Genomic DNA, 22,170 nt, shown 5'->3' with positions numbered 1-22,170 from the left:
GTATGTAAATGCAATTTTTTTCTAGACCCCTTTCCAATTTTAATTGGAATATTTATTTTCTGAATTTTTTTTTAAAATGCTTATGTGAGACTGAATAAAGTATGGTAATATGAGCCTAAGAATCAGAAAAATTACTTAGAATAATAATTATGATATGGTTAGGCTTTTTTTTCCTTTTCAGAACTGTATTTTATACCGAAGACTGCTGAGCCAACTGTAAATATGAGATGCAACAAAGAAGGTTCTGTTTCAAAGTGGACTGTTTTTAAAAAAATCTTTCTTCCAATTAAGAATTGGGGTCCATTAATTTTTTTTGACATTTATTTACTTTTTAAAAACAGGTGCTGAAACTATTTTTTGCAAATACAGTGAATAAGGGTAGTTTTGAACATAGAAAAGATGAAATAATATGAATGGCCACAGCCCAATATAATGTGGGTGGGTGTTTACTGAGCTTTCCTTGTACAACTGTGCCAGAGTTCCGTGCTTCTGACCTGTTACACCTCCCACTGTTACAGTTCAGGTCTCTCTTCAGGAATAGCTGCCAGTAAGTTTTTCACTTGTGGCAAATGGCTTCCTTGGACGTGCAGGGAGAAAAAAAGAGACCACCAAACCTATTTTCACTTTTGACCTCAAGTAATTTCAACATTGTTTTCGTAAAAGGATGACAACTTCTGTTACATGCTGTGCTACCCAGCTGCATAAATTTAATTTATATTTTGTAACTGATTTGAATGGTTTCAAGGAGTCATCTATTATTTTAATTGATTTAACTCTGGGAAATTATACATAAAGCTAGAGAAACAAATCTTTACAGAAGTCTAACATGAGCAGAAAGTTAACTGCAAGTATATGTATCCAGCTAATTTACAGTGCTACGTTTTGAGTTTTATTGTGTTAACTGAGTGTATTGAAAGTAAATAATTGTAATATTTAAATGTCTTGATGAAAAAATATAAATTTGTTGAATTCACAGGCTAGTACATTTACATTTTTCTTTTTATTAGGTGTGAAAACTAAGAATCCTCAGCCGAGTCTTGAGGGTTCAATCCAAAATGTTGAATTGAAGTACTGCAGCACATTGCTGGTCAAATGTGCCTCTGGAACCATCGGATCAATAAAAATTTGTGCCAAAGCCCCAGGTATGTGCAGCTGGACCATGTAAAAGTTGATGGCCCTTTTAGGAGAGTTTGTCTTGCTTTTCACAAGGAGGATTACTGAAACAAAAATGTGGTATTGTTCCTATGAATCAAATCTATTTCTTAATTTCTATTTTTGAAAACAAATTTGGATGATGAAGCATTGCAATAAGAATACTTCTATCATTGCTAACGAACTGTACCTCGGTGGTTACACAGCGTTTTAGTTGTGCAAAAGCTAAGCATAAAAAATTAAAATTATATCTACAATGAATTTACCAGAAAGTCCAGTTGCCTCTTGAAAAAGCAGCTTTGAGACAACCATGACCTGGATGACTGAAAATCTCCATAGATGTTTAACACATAGTTATTATTAACAAAGTCTTATGTCAAATGCTTTATTTTAGTATTACTAATAGAAAAAAGTTATACTATCTGATTTTTTAAACTGTAATACATGATGCTATTATATTCTGTTCAACATTTCTTCCTTGCACTCTTAATATTTTTTTAACCATCTATCCAGGTGATGGCGGAAAGGAGAAGCGTATCCCTTTAATACAAGGTCCATCCGATACCAGAGATCTACACAACAGCAAATGGCTCAAGGAAAGCAGAAAGCCAGAATCACTCTTTGCTCCAGATTGGTTAGCTTTCACCATTCAGATCCCTCAGTGTAAGGATTACAGCTTCAGTTCTGGTAAGTGTCAAATTCTTGGAAAAAATGTACCTAGAAGGAGATGGAAGAATTTTATGAGCATGTAAGAGAGCTTCAAGGAAAACAGATGTGTTTCAGAAACCGAGATTCATTACAATCTCAATGGAAAAGTTGAGGGTTTTTTTTTTTTTTTTCATTTGACCAAATTAGACATTTTCATTTAGATATTGCATCCATCTTTCTAACCGTGCTACTTTATTTATTAAGTCCATTATAGATAGATTGTTATTGCTATTATTAATATTTTTGGTATGGAATATACCAAAAGTAAGTATCCCTTTGTGATATGTTTCAAGGCAACATGTAAACTTTTAATTTGTTTTCATAAAGATTTGTTAACTTAAATCAGCTGGTTGGTTAAATCTTAAGAGTTGCCAAGTTTGAAAAACACTGACTTAAAAGGATTAAATATTCTTTGGAATGTTCAGAATGATGAACAAATTTTGAAAAAGATATTTTGCTCACACTGTTACTATGGTGACATAAACTTTAAGAAATTGAGAATTTAAAGAAACAGTTGACCCCTTTTCCTTATGATATCATAAAGAGAAAATGCCATAGAATACTCGTATTGGAACTGAACCAATGCAAAATATGATGGATGGAATATAAGAAATTTAATTTGTTGGAATAAATCAGAATTTAGTTAAGTTTCATGTTCATTATAAAGGTGGCTCTCTTTATTTGCTGGGGTTTTGTTAAAGTTGAACAATCACGGATAATGAAACCATAGATAATGGGATGTTGAAAAGATACACTTCATAAATAATGCAAAGGTCTGTTTGCCATTTTGCTCATGTGCAAAATATATAAAAACATTTTAAAAATTCTCCTCCAAACAGAACCTTACACCAATAATCATGGATATTCAAAACCCTTTACCATAGATAATGATCTGATCTGTATATACTAACCACCAACTCACAAAACAGTGGGTAATGGGACCACAGATAACTAAGGCCACATGTATTTTGTTTGTAGTTCATTATGTTGTTAAATATTGGATATTGAAAACTCTTTCCACTATTTTTGTAGGGAACAATTTATCAGTTCAGTTCAGGGAAGAAATACAAGAAAAAGATTTGGGTTCTTGTCAATTCATTTAAACATCAGATGTGGTTTAAAGACAGTTACACTTATTCCACATGTTTCTACAGGTAATCCTTGATTTATGACACAATTGGAACTGGAATACTGGTCATTGAGTGAAGAAGTCATTTAGCAAGACATCATGTGAGAGTTTCACTCAATGCCCGTAATCCTTCACTCCCAGTTGTCACTAAGTGATTATGTGGGTTATCAATAGCAATAGTACTTAGTCTTATAGCATTAACCATTCCATAGTGCTTTACAACACACTCTGGGTGGTTTATAATGTCAGCATATTTCCCCCAACAATCTGGGTCCTCATTTTACTGACCTCACAAGAGTGGAAGGCTGAGTCAACCTTAAGCCCCATCAGGATCTAACTCCAGGCTGTGAGCAGAGTTGGCCTGCAATACTGCATTCTAACCACTGTGCCACCAGGGCTCTTAAGGGGATGTATCCCCAGATAAGGAGTATGGGATGCTTCAGGGGTGGGAGAGACCCTGGAAGGATCTGCTCAAGAGCTGAAAATCCTTCCTGCCAAAACCCAACCAGGATTTTTAGCCCCTGAGTGAAGAGACACATATGTGCTCACCTGTGCCAGGCCTCGCAAGGCCTCTCCCACCCATTTAAGGCTCCCTGCATTCTATACCTTACTGAGCTGGCTCTCTGCTCTCTGCTTGGATTTCGGCTTCCTGTTGTTTCTGGGGACTGGTTGAAAGAACTACCTACCAAAGGTGTTCAGGTTGTATTCAGCTTTCCTCATGAGGCAGTTCTTTCAGCTAGTCCCCAGAGACAAACTGGAGTCCTCTCTGCAGTGGCAGCAGCTTGCAACCTTCCCTGCTGGTTTCCCCATTGACTTTGTAAATGCCAACAGGTTCCCCAGATTATGATCCAGATTAGGATCATGTGACCCAGATCACCCAGATTACGATCATGTGACTGCAGTGATGGTGATGCAGTATTTTGTGACAGTGGGAAGTGTTTACGGGCCACAAAGTATCCTTTCTGAGGCCGTAATTTTGGACCATCATTAAACAATGGTCATAACTCGAGGACTGCCTATATAGTTCATATTTCAAAATTGGCTTGACCTCTGTTCATTCAAAGGGAAAATAAACCAGGAAGGATATAAACAGAATTCTACAAATTTAGAAAAAAATGTTTCATCTCCAGAAAGAATTTTATAATAAAGGGATAAGTCAATTAGAAAAAAAAAAACGAATTGAGAATTTACAAAGAATGTCCTTTTTCTTACTGACTCATTTTATAACATCTCAATCCCATTTTTCATCCCTCAAAAAGAACCCCCCTCCAATCTGCCCAGGACAGCTGTAGGGAACAAGATGTTGCTGGCAGCAGCCCCAGCAACCATGACCAATGCTGAGGGGCGCTTAGGAGTAAAATGTAGAAGATTACAAGATGCCTGGTCTAGTAGGAGGTCTTGTTATAAAAAGGATTTTATTCTTCTTTCATGATGAAGGTTATATGTTTTTTTTTAATCAATGAGTCATATAAATTTGTTTGCACCTCTTAAAAATTGCATAGAATAAATAAAAATATTGACTATAAGATGAAATCTATAGTATTATAGATTTAAGAACAGTACTATATATTTCTTTCATTATACCCAGTAAAGGACAACTCTTTTACTGAAATCTGCAGAAACATAAATTACAGCAGCAAAAACGTTATTTGATACCTCCATATGTTGCAGAGGTTAATTTTCTTCAGTGGGGTTAATTGGAAAGGAAGAGATGGGCATAAAATTCAGGATGGTTGCCTCATTCTTTTTTTTCCCTTAGTATTGAAGTTTGGATAAAATGAAATTGTCATTTTTTCATTTCAACTTTTGGTCAAAGATGGAATTCATTCAAATAGAGTTTGGTTGGCAAAATAATGATTTTATATCACTAGTACATAACACCCACACACATGCACATGCACACACACAATTTTAAAAACAGTTTATCTTGAAGAATTTTTAATTAAAGACAATTCACATTTATGGTTTGGGCATAAAGCATAAAAATTATACTCATCTATCCTGTTACACTTCCTCTTCTCTCCCTGAGGATTTCACTCCATACTTTATGTGTAATTGTTGCTGATTTTCTATCATGTTCCCACTGGATTTCTACTCCAAAAAAGAAAGAAAAAAAATCTTATCCCTCTGATGACAGAACTTGCTTCAATGATTTCATGCTCTTAGCATTTTTGTTCACGGGAATTAGGAGCAAAATGTAGTTGCAGCTGAACATGGCAACTATTTTTGTAATGCTGAAGTTTATGCTTTGTTATTGGAGCTAAATGAAGAGATACAGGTGTTCCCCAGCTCAGTCTGCTGGGATTTCTTGATGGTTAAGGCTTGCCTGTGCTTCCAGAGTCAAACAGCAGCTGTGAGACAAGGATTTATGCTTTTCTTAGAACTTTGGGATTTTAAAATGTTACATTTAATCACAAGCACAGAAAGAGAGCAAATGTTAAAGATGTTACATATACAAGTTGGAGGTTGATCTCTTTTCCATATGAACTAGTTGTGGGAAGAGAGGAGCCAAGTTCTCTTTAATCTTAATGGATAATTTTATAAGATTATGATATGTTCCAAAACATGGATATCAGGATACTTATATTATGGCATACAATAATTCTAACTCTTTCTCGTTATTCACATGATTTTATTTTTGAGTGCCTGGTATCAAAAGAATAACGATAATCTGGTACTTTGGATATTGTCATATATTGAATTGTATTTATCCAGGAACATGGTCAAACCCAAAATTAAAAAAATGTTTTAAGCTCCATCAAATTTAAATAGTCCAGCAGATATTGATCTGTTCGCTGGCCCCCAAATCACCTGGGTTTAATATATATTTTTAATGTGAAGGGAAATTAAAAATTGAAAATTCATTGAAATTATTATTAAAACCTGCTAGTTATAATAATCTAAAAAGCAGAGACTTCACCCTGCCAACAAAAATGCATATAGTCAAGGCTATCGTTTTCCCAGTTGCAAAAGTTGGACCATAAGGAAGGCTGAGTGTCAAAAGAATTGAGGCCTTTGAACTATGGTGCTGGAGAAGACTCCAGCGAGTCCCTTGGACTGCAAGGCGATCAAACCGGTCAGTCCTAGAGGAGATCAACCCTGACTGCTCTTTAGAAGGCTAGATCCTAAAGATGAAACTCAAATACTCTGGCCACCTAATGAGAAGGAAGGACACACTGGAGAAAAGCCTAATGCTGGGGAAGACTGAGGGCAAAAGAAGAAGAGGACGGCAGAGAATGAGATGGCTGGATGGAGTCACTGAAGCAGTCGGCTTGAGTTTAAATGGTCTCCGGGGGATGGTAGAGGACAGGAAGGCCTGGAGGAATGTCGTCCATGAAGTCACAATGGGTTGGACATGACTTTGCAACTAACAACAAGTTATAATAATAATTTGATGAGTATATTGTCATTCTTTTGCAGGAATAAAGTGTGAGCTTCTAAATTACTTTTCTATCTCAGGAAGATTTATAAATGGATTCAAATGTCAGGGTGTGAAAACATATTGATAAAGCATTTCCTAGAGCTAATTGATACTCAAATACTCTGGTAATAATGGAAAGTGAACATGCTAAAACATTAAAAATGGTAACGACAGCATTAACTGCATCCAGAGGTCTGGTGTAATGAATAGGAGTTAACTACAAAATCTCAGTAATAATATTTCTTACTACTAGGAAGAACACCCCGTTATTTTGTAACTTTCATACATGTGCATATAGAAAATTAGCCACACGCTGGAGGAAAAATGCCTTATGATTACCTCAATTGGCTCGGGAAGTAATTTTCTAAACTATAATGTGGTACCAGCACCTGATGACAGGGTTTAATTATAATTTTTTTAAGGAAAACATTCCTGAAATCTCTAACATGAAATTCTAAGCAAAAACATTCAAACTGTTATTTTTGGATTATTATATATGTGTTCTGACATGGTACATTACTGAATTAGGCTGTATATTTTGGAGTTGCTATTAGAGACGTTTATAGGGAGAAGAAACTGTATCTTTTATTATGTGCAAGTTCTTCTCTTGCCAGATCTTATGGGTGAAGTCATAGATCTATATTTATGATGCAATATTCTTTTCTTAGGGAAATAGTGATTTGGCAGATTTTGCATTTTAGGTTTATAAAAATTAAATTGGGGTATCAGATGTAATGAGACCAAATTTAGTACAATGCTTTAAAAACAAAATCTTACCATTGTAGAAAGAATAGCATAGTTAAGATTTCTATTATAACTGTTCAAAAGATTTATGTAAGGAATTCTTATATTCTTGTAGTTGTTTTTACAGGTATTAATTTTTTTCTACTGTCTAAATGGGCTTTGGATGTTTCTGTAAATACTCCCCCCCAATTGTAGACTTACTTCTATATTTTCATGGTTTGAAAAGCCCATAACTATTTTAGAATTGTTTTGCAGCTACCTGTAGCAAGTAGAAAACAATTCCTTTCCTGTGCTGCATATGTTATTCTGGTGTTCTGTACTCATAAGAATATATTATATATAGAAGTCTGTATAATATCGACTTCTTTCAAAGATACAAGTAGGGAATTAGATTTTAATCTAAATTTAATGTTTTAATTTTGAGGCTAGTTCCACGAGGACTTAATTAAAGGGAGTGAAAAAGAAACAACATATATTTTTATTATTTATTTATTTAGTTTGTCAAACATGTACGAGATAACAGGTATAAGTATAAACATGGACAAAAGCACATGAAATGAATACAAATAAATGGGGAGAGTAGGACAGGGATGGTAGGCATGCTAGTGCGCTTATGCACACTCCCTTACAAACCTCTTAGGAATGGTGTGAGGTCCGCGGTAGTCAGTTTAAGGTTGAAGCTATGGGGGTTTGAGGAAGTAACAACGGAGTCAGGTAGAGCATTCCAGGCATTGACCACTCTATTGCTGAAGTCGTATTTTCTGCAATCAAGTTTGGAGCGGTTTACATTTAGTTTGTATCTATTGCTTGCCCATGTATTATTGCATTTATTATTTATTGTTTAATATTAATATTAAATATTAATATTAAATATTTAACATTATTTCGGGTATTGTGTATTATTGCTGTTGAAGCTGAAGTAGTAGTGAAGTAGTAGTATATCAAAGAAAGGGAATATAGTTGATAGCAAGATTGATCCTATAACAGAGGAAGACCAAAAAAGATCCCAAACCAAAGGGGCTCAATCATCATCATAACTCAAGATCTGTGATAACAATCAAGTTGTTAAAAATGATAAAAAAAATACAGTGCAGAGGGAGCTGGTTTTCAAAGGAAACTCCATGTAAAGCACATTACAATAGTTCAATGAATGACTGAAGGACTTTCTGGTGCATGAATGGACATAATTGTGTAATGGTTCTCTTGACCTTAGCTGCCACCTGCTGTGTAATATGGTTTTTGTTCATGGTTGTGATTTTGTCTTACCATGAAAATTCTTACCATGTTCTTACCATAAATTTTTTTACTTATCTTATTGATTTCTGTCTTGCTCTTTGATTCAGTTGTGTTATTCAGATGTAACACAAGTTACATTACATAATTATAACTAATTATATTTCATGACTTTTTTAAAATCTTTTTTTAATTGAAGTAGTATATTCCTTCTTGTTTCATTTTTGGATTGTTTGCATTTGGATGGTTCATTGCTTTAGTGTGAGTCACATTAGTGACTTGACTTCCGAAGTTAGTTGTACATTTTCAGGCTTAAATAGAAAGTAAGGGTCTCCTACCTGAATCACAGAGAGTTCTGCTTGTATAAGATTTAGAGTTATTATTCTGAATTTCCACAGTCCTAGTCCATATAAGATCTAGATAAATTGAGCAACTTTAGTTAAAAGAAGAAGAAGAAGCAGGAAGAAACAGACATGTACATTACATGCAGATATTAATTTGAGCTTCAAATAAATAAATATTGTAAGGTTGCTTCCAAAATTCTTCTGTGTTTTTTCTTTCCAAAGTTGCAATTAGAGGCGCAGAGTTGGAATTTTCTGTTTCATTTCCTATAATTGAGACATGATTAAATACATCATTTAAACCCATGATTAATGCCTATACTGGGTTTACATATTAGGGTAAGCTACATTGTGGTTTGTTGGCTTATCATATATGAATCCAGCTGTTTTGGATTGCAAAACATAATTTAGAACTTTTTGTAATTTATGTAGTCTTATGGTTTATTTTTCTTCATGAGATTGATTTTATTATTAGGGAAGGGTTTTTCCCCATTTTTGTTTTGCTATCTAAAAAAAAAATCAAATTGCCTGTGGAGTGCTACTCCACCCCTCCTCCCGTGGCTCAGTAGACCTCCTTTTGAAAAGATGTCAAATGCAGCAATAAACCTTCACTCTCAAACAACCTACTGGCCTCTCATGTTTGTATACATATCATTTAGTGACCCATGTCAGCATTATCAAATTTTATAAAGCAAGCAGACTATAATTTATCTTCTCACCTTAGAGCCTTACTCTGGAAATGGCCTACAGAAAATGACAATAGTTAAGTTGGCACTGGCCTTAATACAATCAAACATTAAACAACTCTCAATTTCAATAGCCTTGACACCAGAAATGTCTGTTACAGATGCCTGAATCCAGAGAAGTGGGGAAACATGAGAAAGAGACTCATAGTAACGCCACTTATATTTAATTATCTTAAGTATAAGTTGAGCTAGAGAATTACTTTGGCAGGCTTTCAAGGGTCTGTTATGATACCCTACTAACAAAAAAGATATTTCCGATAATTCTAGTGAGACAGGATTTGTAATAGATTTTAACTAATCTTCCCAAACCTTTATAACTGCCTCAGAAGAGGATATCATGGAGTAATCTATAGGATCTAAGACTCCACTTAAAAAAAACCCTCTCTTGCTCTTCATAATATGGATACTAAATCCCCCATGCTTGATCCAGATGCAGCTAGAATAGATTGCTTATAGTATTTGCTAGACTTTTTCCTGCATAATGTTTGAGATTGAGCAAGTAATAATTGCTCTCCATCCTAGTCACCATCATAGATAGCATTTAGTAGTTATTCCATTAATATTGATCCTGCTTTTAGAATTGTTCCAAAAAAAGTGCTCCTTTATGACTCCTAATTACCACATGTATCTAGAGCCATTTTTATAATCAAAGAAATTTTGTAAGTTCAACAAGAGTCTCAGTTCTTTACATCAAAATCACAGCTGCCCATCAAATCTGACAAGTTGCAAGAACTGGTATTTAGTTCTTCCTCTTGATTCTTCCCCTTCCATTTGTCTGTTGGGTATGATTATGAAATTTCAATATCATTCTCCTTCCCTGCTGAAGCCACAGTCGATTCAGAAGTTGGAATATCCCCTTCAAAGAATATCAGATATCAGATTGTATATTGAAGGAACAAAGTTCTAGGTTTCAAAATACAGGTAGTCCTTGGTTAACTGAATGACTCATTCAGCTGTCATTGGAAACGATGATGGCGTAGAATGAATGGTACTTAAAACTGGTCTTGAAAGTTTCTGCCATTGGTCATATAATTTGGATGCTTGGCAATTGGCTTAGACCATGGAATGGTTGTAGGGTCCCATTTCATGTCATCACCATTTGTGACCTTCCTGTTCCTACAAACAAAGTCAATGAGAAAGTGGCAGGGAAGCTCACAAGTGACTCTTGTAAATCACATGTACTTCTGCAGGTTTTTCCTCTAAGAAGTCTGGCTGTGGTACCCACAGCACCCCATCAACCTGCAACAGTCACTTACACACCCTTGCCTATCTGGCAACAGCCATATCCTGCTGCACTGTGCTTGTGCTGTTTTGGCACACAACCACCAGCCACACTCTGCTGTACTCATGCCATGCCTCGGCAACCATCCCATACCCTCGCACATCTGGTAGCAGCCACCCTTCCCTTGTTGTGCTTGCAGTGTGCCTCAATGACTACCTGCACATCTTCTTCCATCTTCCCTCACCCAGCAGCAGCCCCGCTGCACTTGTGCCAAGTCTACCACCTGAGCACCTTATACACATTTGCCCAGTCTCAGCAGCTATCCCGAGTCCTGTATTCACAACAAACCTCAGTTCCATTGTCATGTGCCCTTTCTCACCCTACAGCATCCACTTACCTCTCTGCCAGCCTTCTTGTGACATGGCTGAGACTGGCAACTTACTTCTGCTTTCCTCATTGACTTTGCTTGTTGGAAGCCAACAAAAGTTGTGAGGAGATCCTCACTTAATGACCCATGATTCTTATTTAACAGTGGCAAAGGGGATCTCTGGGATTGCTGTTGCTAAGCAATTGCCAGTCTTTCCAAGTAAACCAGACAAGAAACACAACTAGATGAGCTAAATTTACTTTATTGTAAGGGTACATTAATCAAAACTTGCAAATCTGAATGTACAAATGCCCTCTCGCTACTTTTAACCACCTGATTAATTAGAGCAGATTTTTCCTAAGTTTTTTTCTCTGATCATTAAGTCTTTGAGGGTTCCTCCCTCTCTCTTGTCTGATTGTTTCCTAGGAATTCTTGTAATAGAATGTATGGATGTCCTTGGGGGACAAGAAAAAGAGATGCTGCATAAATTAGTTAAGTTTATAACTGAAATTATATATGTAATATATCAGATTTCTATAGGACAAATTTGTAAAAGCTCTGACATTTGAAGTATTTTATTGAACTAGATCTAGCCAGACTCAATCAAGAAGTAGATAAACACTGTGTCAACTATGCCTCAAGAACCATGGCAAGAGAGAAAACTTTGTGTTGCTGTGCTTAATTATGTTCTTTGGATCTCAATAAAAATCCAAGCCTTTAAACTGAGAATCTTGATATTGGAGGATAGAGATTATTTCAGGAGAAAACAAATAATGAGATGGCCCAGGTGCAGAGACATTAGAACATTGCCCATCAGGCTGCGACAGTACGTTTTCTATAGCATAAATAACAGGCTTGAGAAAGATATTTTCTTTTCATTGATAATGCCAATAAAGTGGTCAATCCTTCCTGGAATTTACATCTACATCTAAGGTAGAAATAACTTTTGTATATTTGGATCACCAAAGCTCCTAACTCTTTTTTGAGCCAAAAAATGCCTGGAGATTGTTGGCAACAAAAATTGTGGGCTGTGGTGTGCCAAGGGAGCAAAGTCAGAGGGCCAGGTCTTTAGAGCTTGGGCCAGCACTGAGAGAGAGAGAGAGAAGGCTAGAATTAGATAGAGACAAGACACATTCAGTATGAAAAAGAGTGCAATAAATTTTTGTTGGTGTTTTTAAGAGAATATTAAGGAAAGAAAATAGAATAAATATAATTAATTGTATAAGGGAAAAGGCTAGATTAAGGGTTAAAAACAAGAATAATTAATAGGTATATTAGAAACGCAAAGGTTTATACAGAGGTAAGATAAGACTAAAAAATAAACGTATAGGAGAAAAAAGTATGAAACTAATGTTTACTGCAGAAGAAAGTTATTTTTGTATTGTAACATTATAAAAATAAACCTTTTTTCTAGACGGGTATGGTTTTATCATGCCTGGGTTGTACAATCCTGGAACTGATAACAGAGCAACTTGGAATTCTCCCCCCATCCTTTGCTATGCACAACAAAATGCTGTATAACAGGAGTGTCAAACTCAAGGCCTGGGGGCTGGATCTGGCCCAGGGGGTGCTTAGATCTGGCCCGCAGGGCCGCCTTGGAAACAGCAAAGAACCAGCCCACGGTGCCTCTGTCAGTGAAAACAGAGCCGTCACAGCCAAAAATGAAGCTTGTGAGGGCTGTGGCGGCACTCCCAACTCTGTTTTCGCTGGCAGAGGATTGCAGGAGGCTATCACAACTGAAACCGAGGAGCCTGTTTTTACTTTCAGAGCGCTTGGGCCACCACAAGTGCCCCTGACACGAGTGACATTGAGCTGGCCATGCCCCTCCTGGCCACGCCCATCCTGGCCCCCCAGGTCAAACAATCCTGATCTGGCCCTCAATGAAATTGTGTTTGACACCCCTGCTGTATAATGTCCCTTGGATAAGGGTGTGGGATAAGACCACTTCTCTGGGCAAAAGAAAACTGGACTTTACAGTTCACATCCCTTCCTTGAAATGGGGTAGAGCCTCAAATTCAACACTGTATTTTCAAAATTGAAATAATTTTAACTTGATTTTATTTTTATCTTTAACATCCATTTTGTTTACAATCAACATGCTGGCTGGGGAATATGCCTTTCGCGCTAAAGTTTTGGTAGTAGATGAATGGAAGTAAATGTGAAACTTCTGTGCACCTAAAAGCCGGTAAATATTTTAATACACAAATAAATAATTTGCTTAATATTTATCTTATCAAATTTATATCTACACCTATTACACAAGGAACGATTTTGTGTGGCATACAATAATGGAGTAAAACAGTATTTAAAAATAGTGATCATTAAAAATATAACTATTATTAAAATATTGTAAAATTAATACAAAGCTATATTAATGAACAAATGCAGATTTGTTCTAAAAAATAGCTGACCTTTAATACATAAAATTATAATACTTGATATTTAGAAAATTAGACATTTTCAAAAGAAATTCAGGTTTCTTAGAAACATTAAAAGTTAATTCAAGAAACAATCTGAATTAGCTTTACATCTTATGTTTAAAATGTATATAATGGAGGTTCAGTCAATACTTCCCTACGATTATTTAGCTATAATGAGAGGCAATTGCCCTCTTCAAAAGGGTTAGCGTAGCAGAAACGTTGATGCATTTGGAGTGAAACATCTTTATCAAGTTAATGCAAGACACAGTCATGCCCTACTTGAATTACTCATTTATAATAGCTGAGCAGCAGCCTGCATGTGGACTTTGAAATCCTGGGAAAATAGGATGTATGCATGCATTTTGAAAGTCTTTGCTTGAAACAGCTGGAAAATGTTCCAGTGGGTAGTCAGCTACTAGCTGTTGCCTGCAGTTTTCAACATCAGGAAAATGTGCTCAGATTAATTACTTACTAGATTCATTATTTCCAATGTGTGAATTTCATTGCCCTTTCTTTGTGACTGTCTAAAAATATAAGTGACTCCTTCACTAACTTGAACCTAATTATAGATGAATGTGACAGATGTCACTTTTGATAAACGTATCCAGAATAATACCCAGAACAACACATTTGGACAAAAAATTAAATATGAATACAACAATGAATGTCTCAGATTATTTGGCAAAAAAATTCATTTAACCAAAACAATATAATTAATATACAAATATTCTTTAAGCAAGAATCTCAGAGCATCTGATATCAAGAGATACTGTTAACATAGTTTGTACTAATGAAAAACCAGAACCAGGAAAAATATTCCTTAGAAGTTGTCCAAATAGTGGCTGAGTTTTGTTTTAGAGTCTTTCTGTAGTTACTTTTGTATTGTTAGAAAAATAACATTACAATATTTCATTGGATTACTCTTATAATGAAAACAACAAAGAAAACAAACTAAATACTGTACATGAATTAAAACATTAGAATTATGACATTTTGTGATGTTTGGTTTAATATTGTTCGTTATTATTTCCTTTTTCAATTTGCATTCTGTATGATCTCATCTTTCCCAGCAGACATGTGTTGCAAACGAACTACACTGTTCTATTGAAGGACAGTGCAGCTGTTAATACATATATTCAGGAGGTGTGTATAATTTCATATGGAAGGGATATATGATCAACATTAATAAAATCCCCAGTTAAAAAATTTAAATCATTTGAGCAATTTTATGTACTGTAGGTCAAAAAAGTGCAATTCTGCAGTCCAACAGATGTGTGCCAATTTGAGCTAAAACTACTTTTGATGTTAATGAAACTGTTACAAAGACCCAGTCAAATTCAACTCACCTTCTCTGGCCTAATAGAATAAGTATATTGTTGCCTCAAATATTTTCTAGGTGCAAAGATGAAAACGTTCAGAGTTTGCTTGTGGATATAGTAAGAAATGCAGTCCAATGGGGAAAAGCTGTGGCCATGTAAGCCATATTGGGTGCTCAAAGAAGAGCACATATGATGCCCTTGATCCATGACCTGGACTGGATGCCAGTTTGCTTTTGGGTCCAAAGCAAGATAAGTTATCACTTATCACCATGTCACTATATGGCATGGGGCCAGGCTACCTATGGGACCGGCTTTGCCTGTCACATCAGCCCATCCCATCAATCAGGCAGGGAAGGCTGCAAACCCATCTATCAAAGAATTTCAATTGGCAGAGTCTTGGAAAAGAACCTTTACTGTTGCTGCCCCCACATTATGGAACATCCTGCCCTCAGAGGTGAGACGGCCCCCCACTTTCCTGGCCTGCCGAATAGGAGTCAAAACATGGCTCTGTGACCTTGCAAGAGTGGGCACAGAGGACTATGCACTGGTGGGGCTCCATGAGAGCCCCTCCCCCCCTGGTATTAACTAATGTTAAATGGCCATCTTGGAATTTTCTATCTTTCTGAAATTTTATAATATTGTAATCTTATAGTTCTAAAATTTTTAAACTTATGTCAATGTAATGTTTTAATGTTAATTTTATTTGTTGTTTTATATATCAAGTTATATTGCATACCATCCAGAACTGCTCTTTGAAGAAGCTGGGTGGTTTGGAAACACGAAATATATAAGTGAATGAATGTATGTATGAATGAAATGAATGTATGAATGTATAAAAGAAATGGGGAGGAAATGGGAGGGGAGAAACAAATTCAGTTACTTACTTATTGTATATATGTGCAATATATGCTAAACATTATTTAACTTAAATAGTGCAGAATATTTACAGAGATGAATGATGGAGAAAAAAATCTACCACTTTGACCATATCTGTTCCTGTTGATGTTCTTTTGGCTGTTCCTTCAGTGTTTCTGATGAAGAAAATGCCTTTACTGCAGTTAAAGGTGCTGAAGTTTATTTGATGTGGCCTGGCACTTGGCTAGATAAATCAGTCTATATGTTTTGACAAGTAATAGGGACAAAATCCTAGAGCTTGGAGAAGGATTTGTTTGTTTGTTTTGCCAGCAGCTTAATCCGATTCTACTTTAACTAGAATCAAATGATGACCCACATGAGATAAAGTTTTCATACTGGCATCTGGATTATCCATATGTTAAAAGTGAATTTGGTTTTGATGTGTTTATTAATTAAGCTTGCTGGCTTTCCGTAAGGAAAGTAACCAGCTTCAAATCAATATGTGGTTCAAATTTTGCTAAAGTTTTTAGTGTTTTTATTGGCAACACTGCCTTAAAAATGAACTATATGACTTCTTAAAAAAAAAAAAAATCATTTATATCTCTTCAAATTTTACTTCGAGTGGTAAGGTACATAAATAACAACAGGAAATAACCTTAAAAAATGAATTGGACATGTAAAAATATTGAAGCAATGATTGTATAGTGATTGTACTTGATGATATGCTAAGAATCACATTCAAAGTATATGCTTAATTTACTCTTACTCTTGCCATCTACATTTATTTAAATACACCTAGATCTTATAAGATATGGCTAACATTTTGTTTGGCTCGAGATTAACATTTAAAAATAATCTATGAAAAACATAAAGAATGTTAGAGTCGAAATAAATATTATTTTTGTCCTATGGGTTTTGCATATTTTATTGGGTTTGTTGTTTTTTTTTTGCTTGTAGATGCAATTCTATCCAGATTATCTTTAGCTCTTGTTATATTGTTATGCTTTGGATCAAAAAGAAAGATAAAACAGCTTGAGTTAACAAGCTCAGAATGATTTAAAGTTTGTACATATGATAGAAAGGAGCCGAAGTTAGACTTATAGTGAATTATTTTGAATAGTTTTCTGTGCCATTAGCGGAACAAATTAAACTTTCACTGGTTGACTGCAGATACCTAAACATTGTAGTGTGGGAGGATTATCAGACAGTTAGCTCTTCTGGTTTATTGGCAGCAGAGCAGATTTAGGACAAATTTTCCCATGGCAGAAGTACTCTTCTCAAAATTCCAGAAGTTGAACTAAGAAATTTATGAACTAGTAAGAAAGTGAATTACTGAACAGCCATCAAAGTAAGCATGTTATTAATTGAAAATTTATTGACTTCATCTTAAAGCCAGTTTTTTTTAAAATTTTTACTTAAAAAGATTAACTTACAGCATTGCCTTTGAAATCTCTGTGAGGTCTGTAATATGAAAAAAAGTCTTCAGTTAAGCTGTAATTAATTATCCTAATTAAATAAATATTAGTAACAAAGCATTCTTACTCTGGAAGAGCAGTAGTCATGAGATCGGCACAAATACCTAATCGAAAGTGTGAATCTGGATCTGGTTTAAATACAATATGGATTACCTTTGATCTTCTGAGAAACTTGGGACTCGCTAGTCTTGAGTGTTTTGGTGACAGCACTTAAATGCCTTAAACTGCATAATATATAGCCTTCTGGTTTCTTATAGTTAATAACACATAATTTATACTGCCTTACAGACAATATGTATTGGCAGATTGTAGACAAATCTATAACAGCAAAAATATGAAGTGCAGTTTTCCAGCTCAGTCTGATATGAATTCATCATGGCTTAAACTTCTGTTCTACTTTATCAATAATTCTGAGCTCTAAGCTGAGACATTTACTTCCCTGTGCCAGAAGGGTGCTTTGTGCTGCTGCCTCAGCTGATTTGGCTTGGTGACAACTATTTATTTCAGAGGATGGAAGAAGACACTGGAGAATCAGCTATCCTTCACTTGGTACTAATCCAAAGAGATTTGTTGATGAAGTATCAGTAACATTAGGAGAGATGCAATATAAAGCTGGAATTTTTGATATTGATGGAAACTGAATGTAGTTGATACATACATTCTATCATGCATATCTTTTAATAAAGCAGATTTCAGTAAATCAGATCAACGATAAGTAGGATTCCATAGCAGAAGAATATAGTGGAAAAAGGAAACATGCATAAATAGGTGTTCCTAAAAAAAGCAATATGAAAAGTCAACACTGCAAGGAGAATAGATCTTAACATAATAATAACAGTAACAGAGTTGGAAGGGACCTTGGAGGTCATCTAGTCCAACCCCCTGCTCATGCAGGAGACCTATACTAGGGATTCGAACCGTTGAACTGCTGACCTTTCTGATCGACAAGCTCAGCGTCTTAGCCACTGAGCCATCTAGCCAGGCTAATCTAATCTAATGTAGCTCCACTTAAAGCTTAGTGAAGACCTGAAAAAAGATAATTTCAAAATGACATATCTAGAAGATGATAAGGAAAACAGTTCACCAAGGAAGAGCAAACGGAAACAGATTGTATGGATGATGTAAAAAAAGTTAAAGTTTAGACTAAGCTGAGATTGTTAAAGGATGCTAAGGATGGTGAGTTGTGGTAAAAATGCATTTTCAAGTATGTTTCAATTAAAAATTGTTCATTATACCAAGTGGTCCTTTATTACATATTACAAATATGTTAACAAAATGTTAACAAGAAGAATTAGAAGAATTCTAAGAAAATAAGAAATAAGAATAAAGAAGAATTCTTATTTTGATTTAGTTTTCTCCAGCAAAACTTGGTGTGGTCCAAAAAATAATCAGGATGACCATAGAGCAGTATTGAAGCTTTGTAGTATATAGTAGTATTGTATGTGGGAGGGTTCTCCCCTTTGGCTAAAGCTGTAAGATCTGTGTTGTGAAGTCCACCAATGCTACAGCAGAGGATTACACTTATTCAAAAACCAGAAAATTCAAGATATTATATATGAGGATGTGGTTGGCAATTTTAAACCTCTGATGTGTAAACCATGCAAAAGAAAATGAATGAAACTAAAATGTTGTGGTTTAACCATGAATGTAGACATGAAAGAAATGCACTGGCTGGTCTAGTCAGATAAATTAAGAAAGAAAAATCATTTGACAGGGTAAATGTAATGAAGATAAATTCTGAAAATGTCAAGCACTGATAAGGAAGAGCAAACAAGATTATTATAAAAGTTAGTGGCAAGAATGAAAATTGTCATGTTTGCAAAATAAAGATACAAAATTCTGGGAACTAATTTCCAAGACCAGAGAGAAATAAAAGTAATAATATAAGCACAGATTTCACCTGGAGTTTGGATAGCTTATTTTAAAAATAAATTTGATGATATTAGAATATCAAACCAAAAGTTACTGGGTACAGATTTATTAAAATATTAATGACTGAAATGGCTCTCGCTAACTGCTGCAGAAGTGAAAAGAATAATTTCACAACAGATAGCTGGCAAAGCCCCAGGAGAGGGATATGGAATCACCAGACATTTTTAAGGCAGTTCCTGATTGACGGGCTCCTGTGCTTGCCTCTTTGTTGAATTACATCAATGCCACTGGAAAAATTGTGGTAGCTTGGAAAGACAGTGTAGCAATTCCAATATTTAAAAATGGAAACTCCTCAATCGCCACTAATTTTCTCCCAATAAGTCCCATTGACATAGTGTATAAACTGTATATAAGGTATCTTTTAAACAGATTGATTGATTGGGCAGACACTAGGCAGATTATAGCAGAAGAACAGGCAGGCTTCAGAAAGGGGCACAGTACTATAGATCAGTGTTTCACTTTACAATATCTGATTCACAAATCAATGAACAGACCCACAAAATGCTTATTATGCAGCATTTATTGACTTACCATCTGCCTTTGATACAATAAATAAAGGAAATGTTTGTGGTTGAGCCTCACAAAACCAGCCAAGGATGTTTTGCATAGATGCTGAATAGAGTGTAGTAGTGAATTGTGGTTGGGTGAAGAGACAAAAGGTCATATTAGAGGAGGAACATGTTTACACAGAAGCTGCAGAGAAAGCAGTGGGAAGTATGTTCTTTGGCTGTTGCCCAACCTCTGAAATACCATAGGGCTGTGGATGTTGAAAATTGTAAAATCAAGTGGTTTTGGCTTGGAGGGAGAGTTTTTTTTGGTGAAGTAAGCAACAATCAATGAAGTAAGATACTTTAGCAATATCTAATTGATTTTATGGACTATTTTAATTGAACCTTTAATTCCTGTGTATGTAACGATATATAAACATTTTTACTCTCTATGCATTTTACTTAAGTAATAACTTCAAAGGAGTGTCTTGGTGCTCCATTTATGAATACCTTTGAATGATATCTTTGTTTTCTTAAAATCTCTTGAAGACGTCTGGGGATTAGAATTTCTCAAGAAACTTAATCATATTAGTATTACATCCAGTAACCAATGTAACTTTGTATATTTCAAGGAGACCAAATTTCTGTTAGATTTACAGACAGTGACTTGAACTTATTAGTGTTTCCTTGGTATAAAATTTTGAAGAACTCTGCTTAGAAATAGTTTTTAAAAAGAAAAAAAAATCCTCCATTTCTTTACTTGGCAATGAGTTTAATTTAACTTAATGGAATGTTTGACTAAAAAGGCATTGTATTATTAATATAATGTAACAATATATAAAATGCAGAGGCGTATTTTCACTTCTGAACAAATAATTTTATTTCTTAATTGGATTTGTAATTGTCAAATATCTTAGGGTTCTGTACAGGAATAGTGTCTCTTACTAGCCCTTGTTTTGTGATTAAAGTTGGGACTGGCAACTCCATCACTAAGCATTGTTAAATGGAAAATTATGTGACCAAGACAAACTTACAGCCTCACTTCTGCTTCAGTTGTTAAGCAAAATATAATGTGACTATAATTTATGATTTTACTTTAATGTTCTCTATTAAGTCTGCTTGTCACAAGCCAGTTGCAAAATTCCTGAATGATAATCACATGACCATGCGACATTGCAACAGTCTTAAATATAAGAATTGGTCATGAAGCTGTTTTTTGAAACCATCATAAATTTGAATGGTTGTTAAACAAGGCAGTCAATAAGGGAGGTCTTCCTGCAGTTCTAAAGTTAAGCAGAGGTAGCTGGGTAGAGCAGCAGATGTGGCCCAACTTTTTTTCTTACACAGCTAGAAATTTGTAAGACACAGCAGTTGAACAGGACAGTGGAAATTTTCAGGAAGAAAAAATTACTTCCCAGGACTATTATCAATAAATGCAAAAAACTGAATCGTCAGTTCAGTTCAGGAGTTTTTCCCCCCAAAATATCTTACTTAAGAATAAGCATACACATTTATGCTTCATTTATGTTTCGTCTCCTTGAAAATGACAGTTCAAAAGACTTATGATATATAGGTAAATGACTTTCTGCAATTTATAATTTTAACAAATTAAATAAAAGTTTGCAATAATAGTTTCTAATTGCTTTGAAATGGAAATATTAGAGTTATTTTTATTAGCTGTTTTGTTCTAAGTACGTTGTATCACGATTGCAGAAGAGATAATTGTCAGCTTTCTCTTTCTGTGACTATACCAGGTATTTAACTGCAACTGTTAAGGTCCTACTCCACCAGGCAGAGAAAATCCATCTGCCATAGAGGAAACTCCTTATTAGTTCCAAATTATGAGGAAAACTGATCTCTTTTCAGTCTTTAATCTACTTCCATCTGCAGTGAGCTCTACAGTTCCTTCTGGTAGTCAGCTGGTGTGATAGCTATGAGCTTAATCAACAGATATGCTCCATAGATTTAACCCTCTTCAGCTCTGTGTATGTTCTTTGAGCTAACAACCTGACACAGAAAGGCCCTTTCTTTCTCTGTTCTAGAAATCCATGTCAGCTTTGGCCAAGTAAGGTGGTGATTTCATCACAATATGCTTCTGTGAATCAGAGCAAAAATCGTTCCCATTTTTTTCTTGTAAAGGAGCCAAGATTTTTGGCTCAATTGTTTTTTACTAATTTGTGTAGATGAGTTCTAGTTCTTTACTTCTTCCCTTCTCCTTCCCTTGAGTGGAGAAATTTGAACTTTCCGGGCTCAAATAAATTTGATCATTGGATATTTTTATCCCAAGAAATGCCATCATGTTTATGTTAGTGTAGCTTCGCATGTTCAGGATTACAGGATTATGTAATGTAGCTTTAGTATATTTCAAGATTGTTTCCTTCTTTTATACCCATATTCTGATTGCCAGACCATTTCGCGTGCATGTGTGTATGTGTGTATCTCAGTGCAAAATATTTTATATTTTATATTATATTCTGTTCTACTTGTTAACGGACATCTGGTCAGCCTGATTTGAAATATTTGAAACATTGATTGGATTGTTTTGATTGAGAACTATATTCACTTGATCAGTTTTGATATATTGGGATCCACTAGGTAGTTCAAAATAATATTTAGGT

The 22,170-nt window shown here is 35.1% G+C and overlaps 1 protein-coding gene across 2 annotated transcripts in view; it reads left to right on the top strand.

Moving 5' to 3' along the window:
* The window catches only part of VPS13B (vacuolar protein sorting 13 homolog B), a 316,205-nt gene that overhangs the window by 59,116 nt on the left and 234,919 nt on the right, over positions 1-22,170 (top strand). For both annotated transcript variants that reach the window (XM_070940432.1, XM_070940433.1), the window contains exons 17-18: positions 1,008-1,142; positions 1,666-1,839. In XM_070940432.1, the coding sequence (XP_070796533.1) occupies positions 1,008-1,142; positions 1,666-1,839 (309 nt within the window). The remainder of the gene's footprint in view (positions 1-1,007; positions 1,143-1,665; positions 1,840-22,170) is intronic.

Source organism: Pituophis catenifer, unplaced genomic scaffold, assembly GCF_029215685.1.
Source record: "Pituophis catenifer annectens isolate HBS135680 unplaced genomic scaffold, rPitCat1.0.hap2 SCAF_3, whole genome shotgun sequence".
In the NCBI taxonomy this organism is placed as follows: domain Eukaryota; kingdom Metazoa; phylum Chordata; class Lepidosauria; order Squamata; family Colubridae; genus Pituophis; species Pituophis catenifer.
This window is presented reverse-complemented; position numbering and strand designations above follow the sequence as displayed.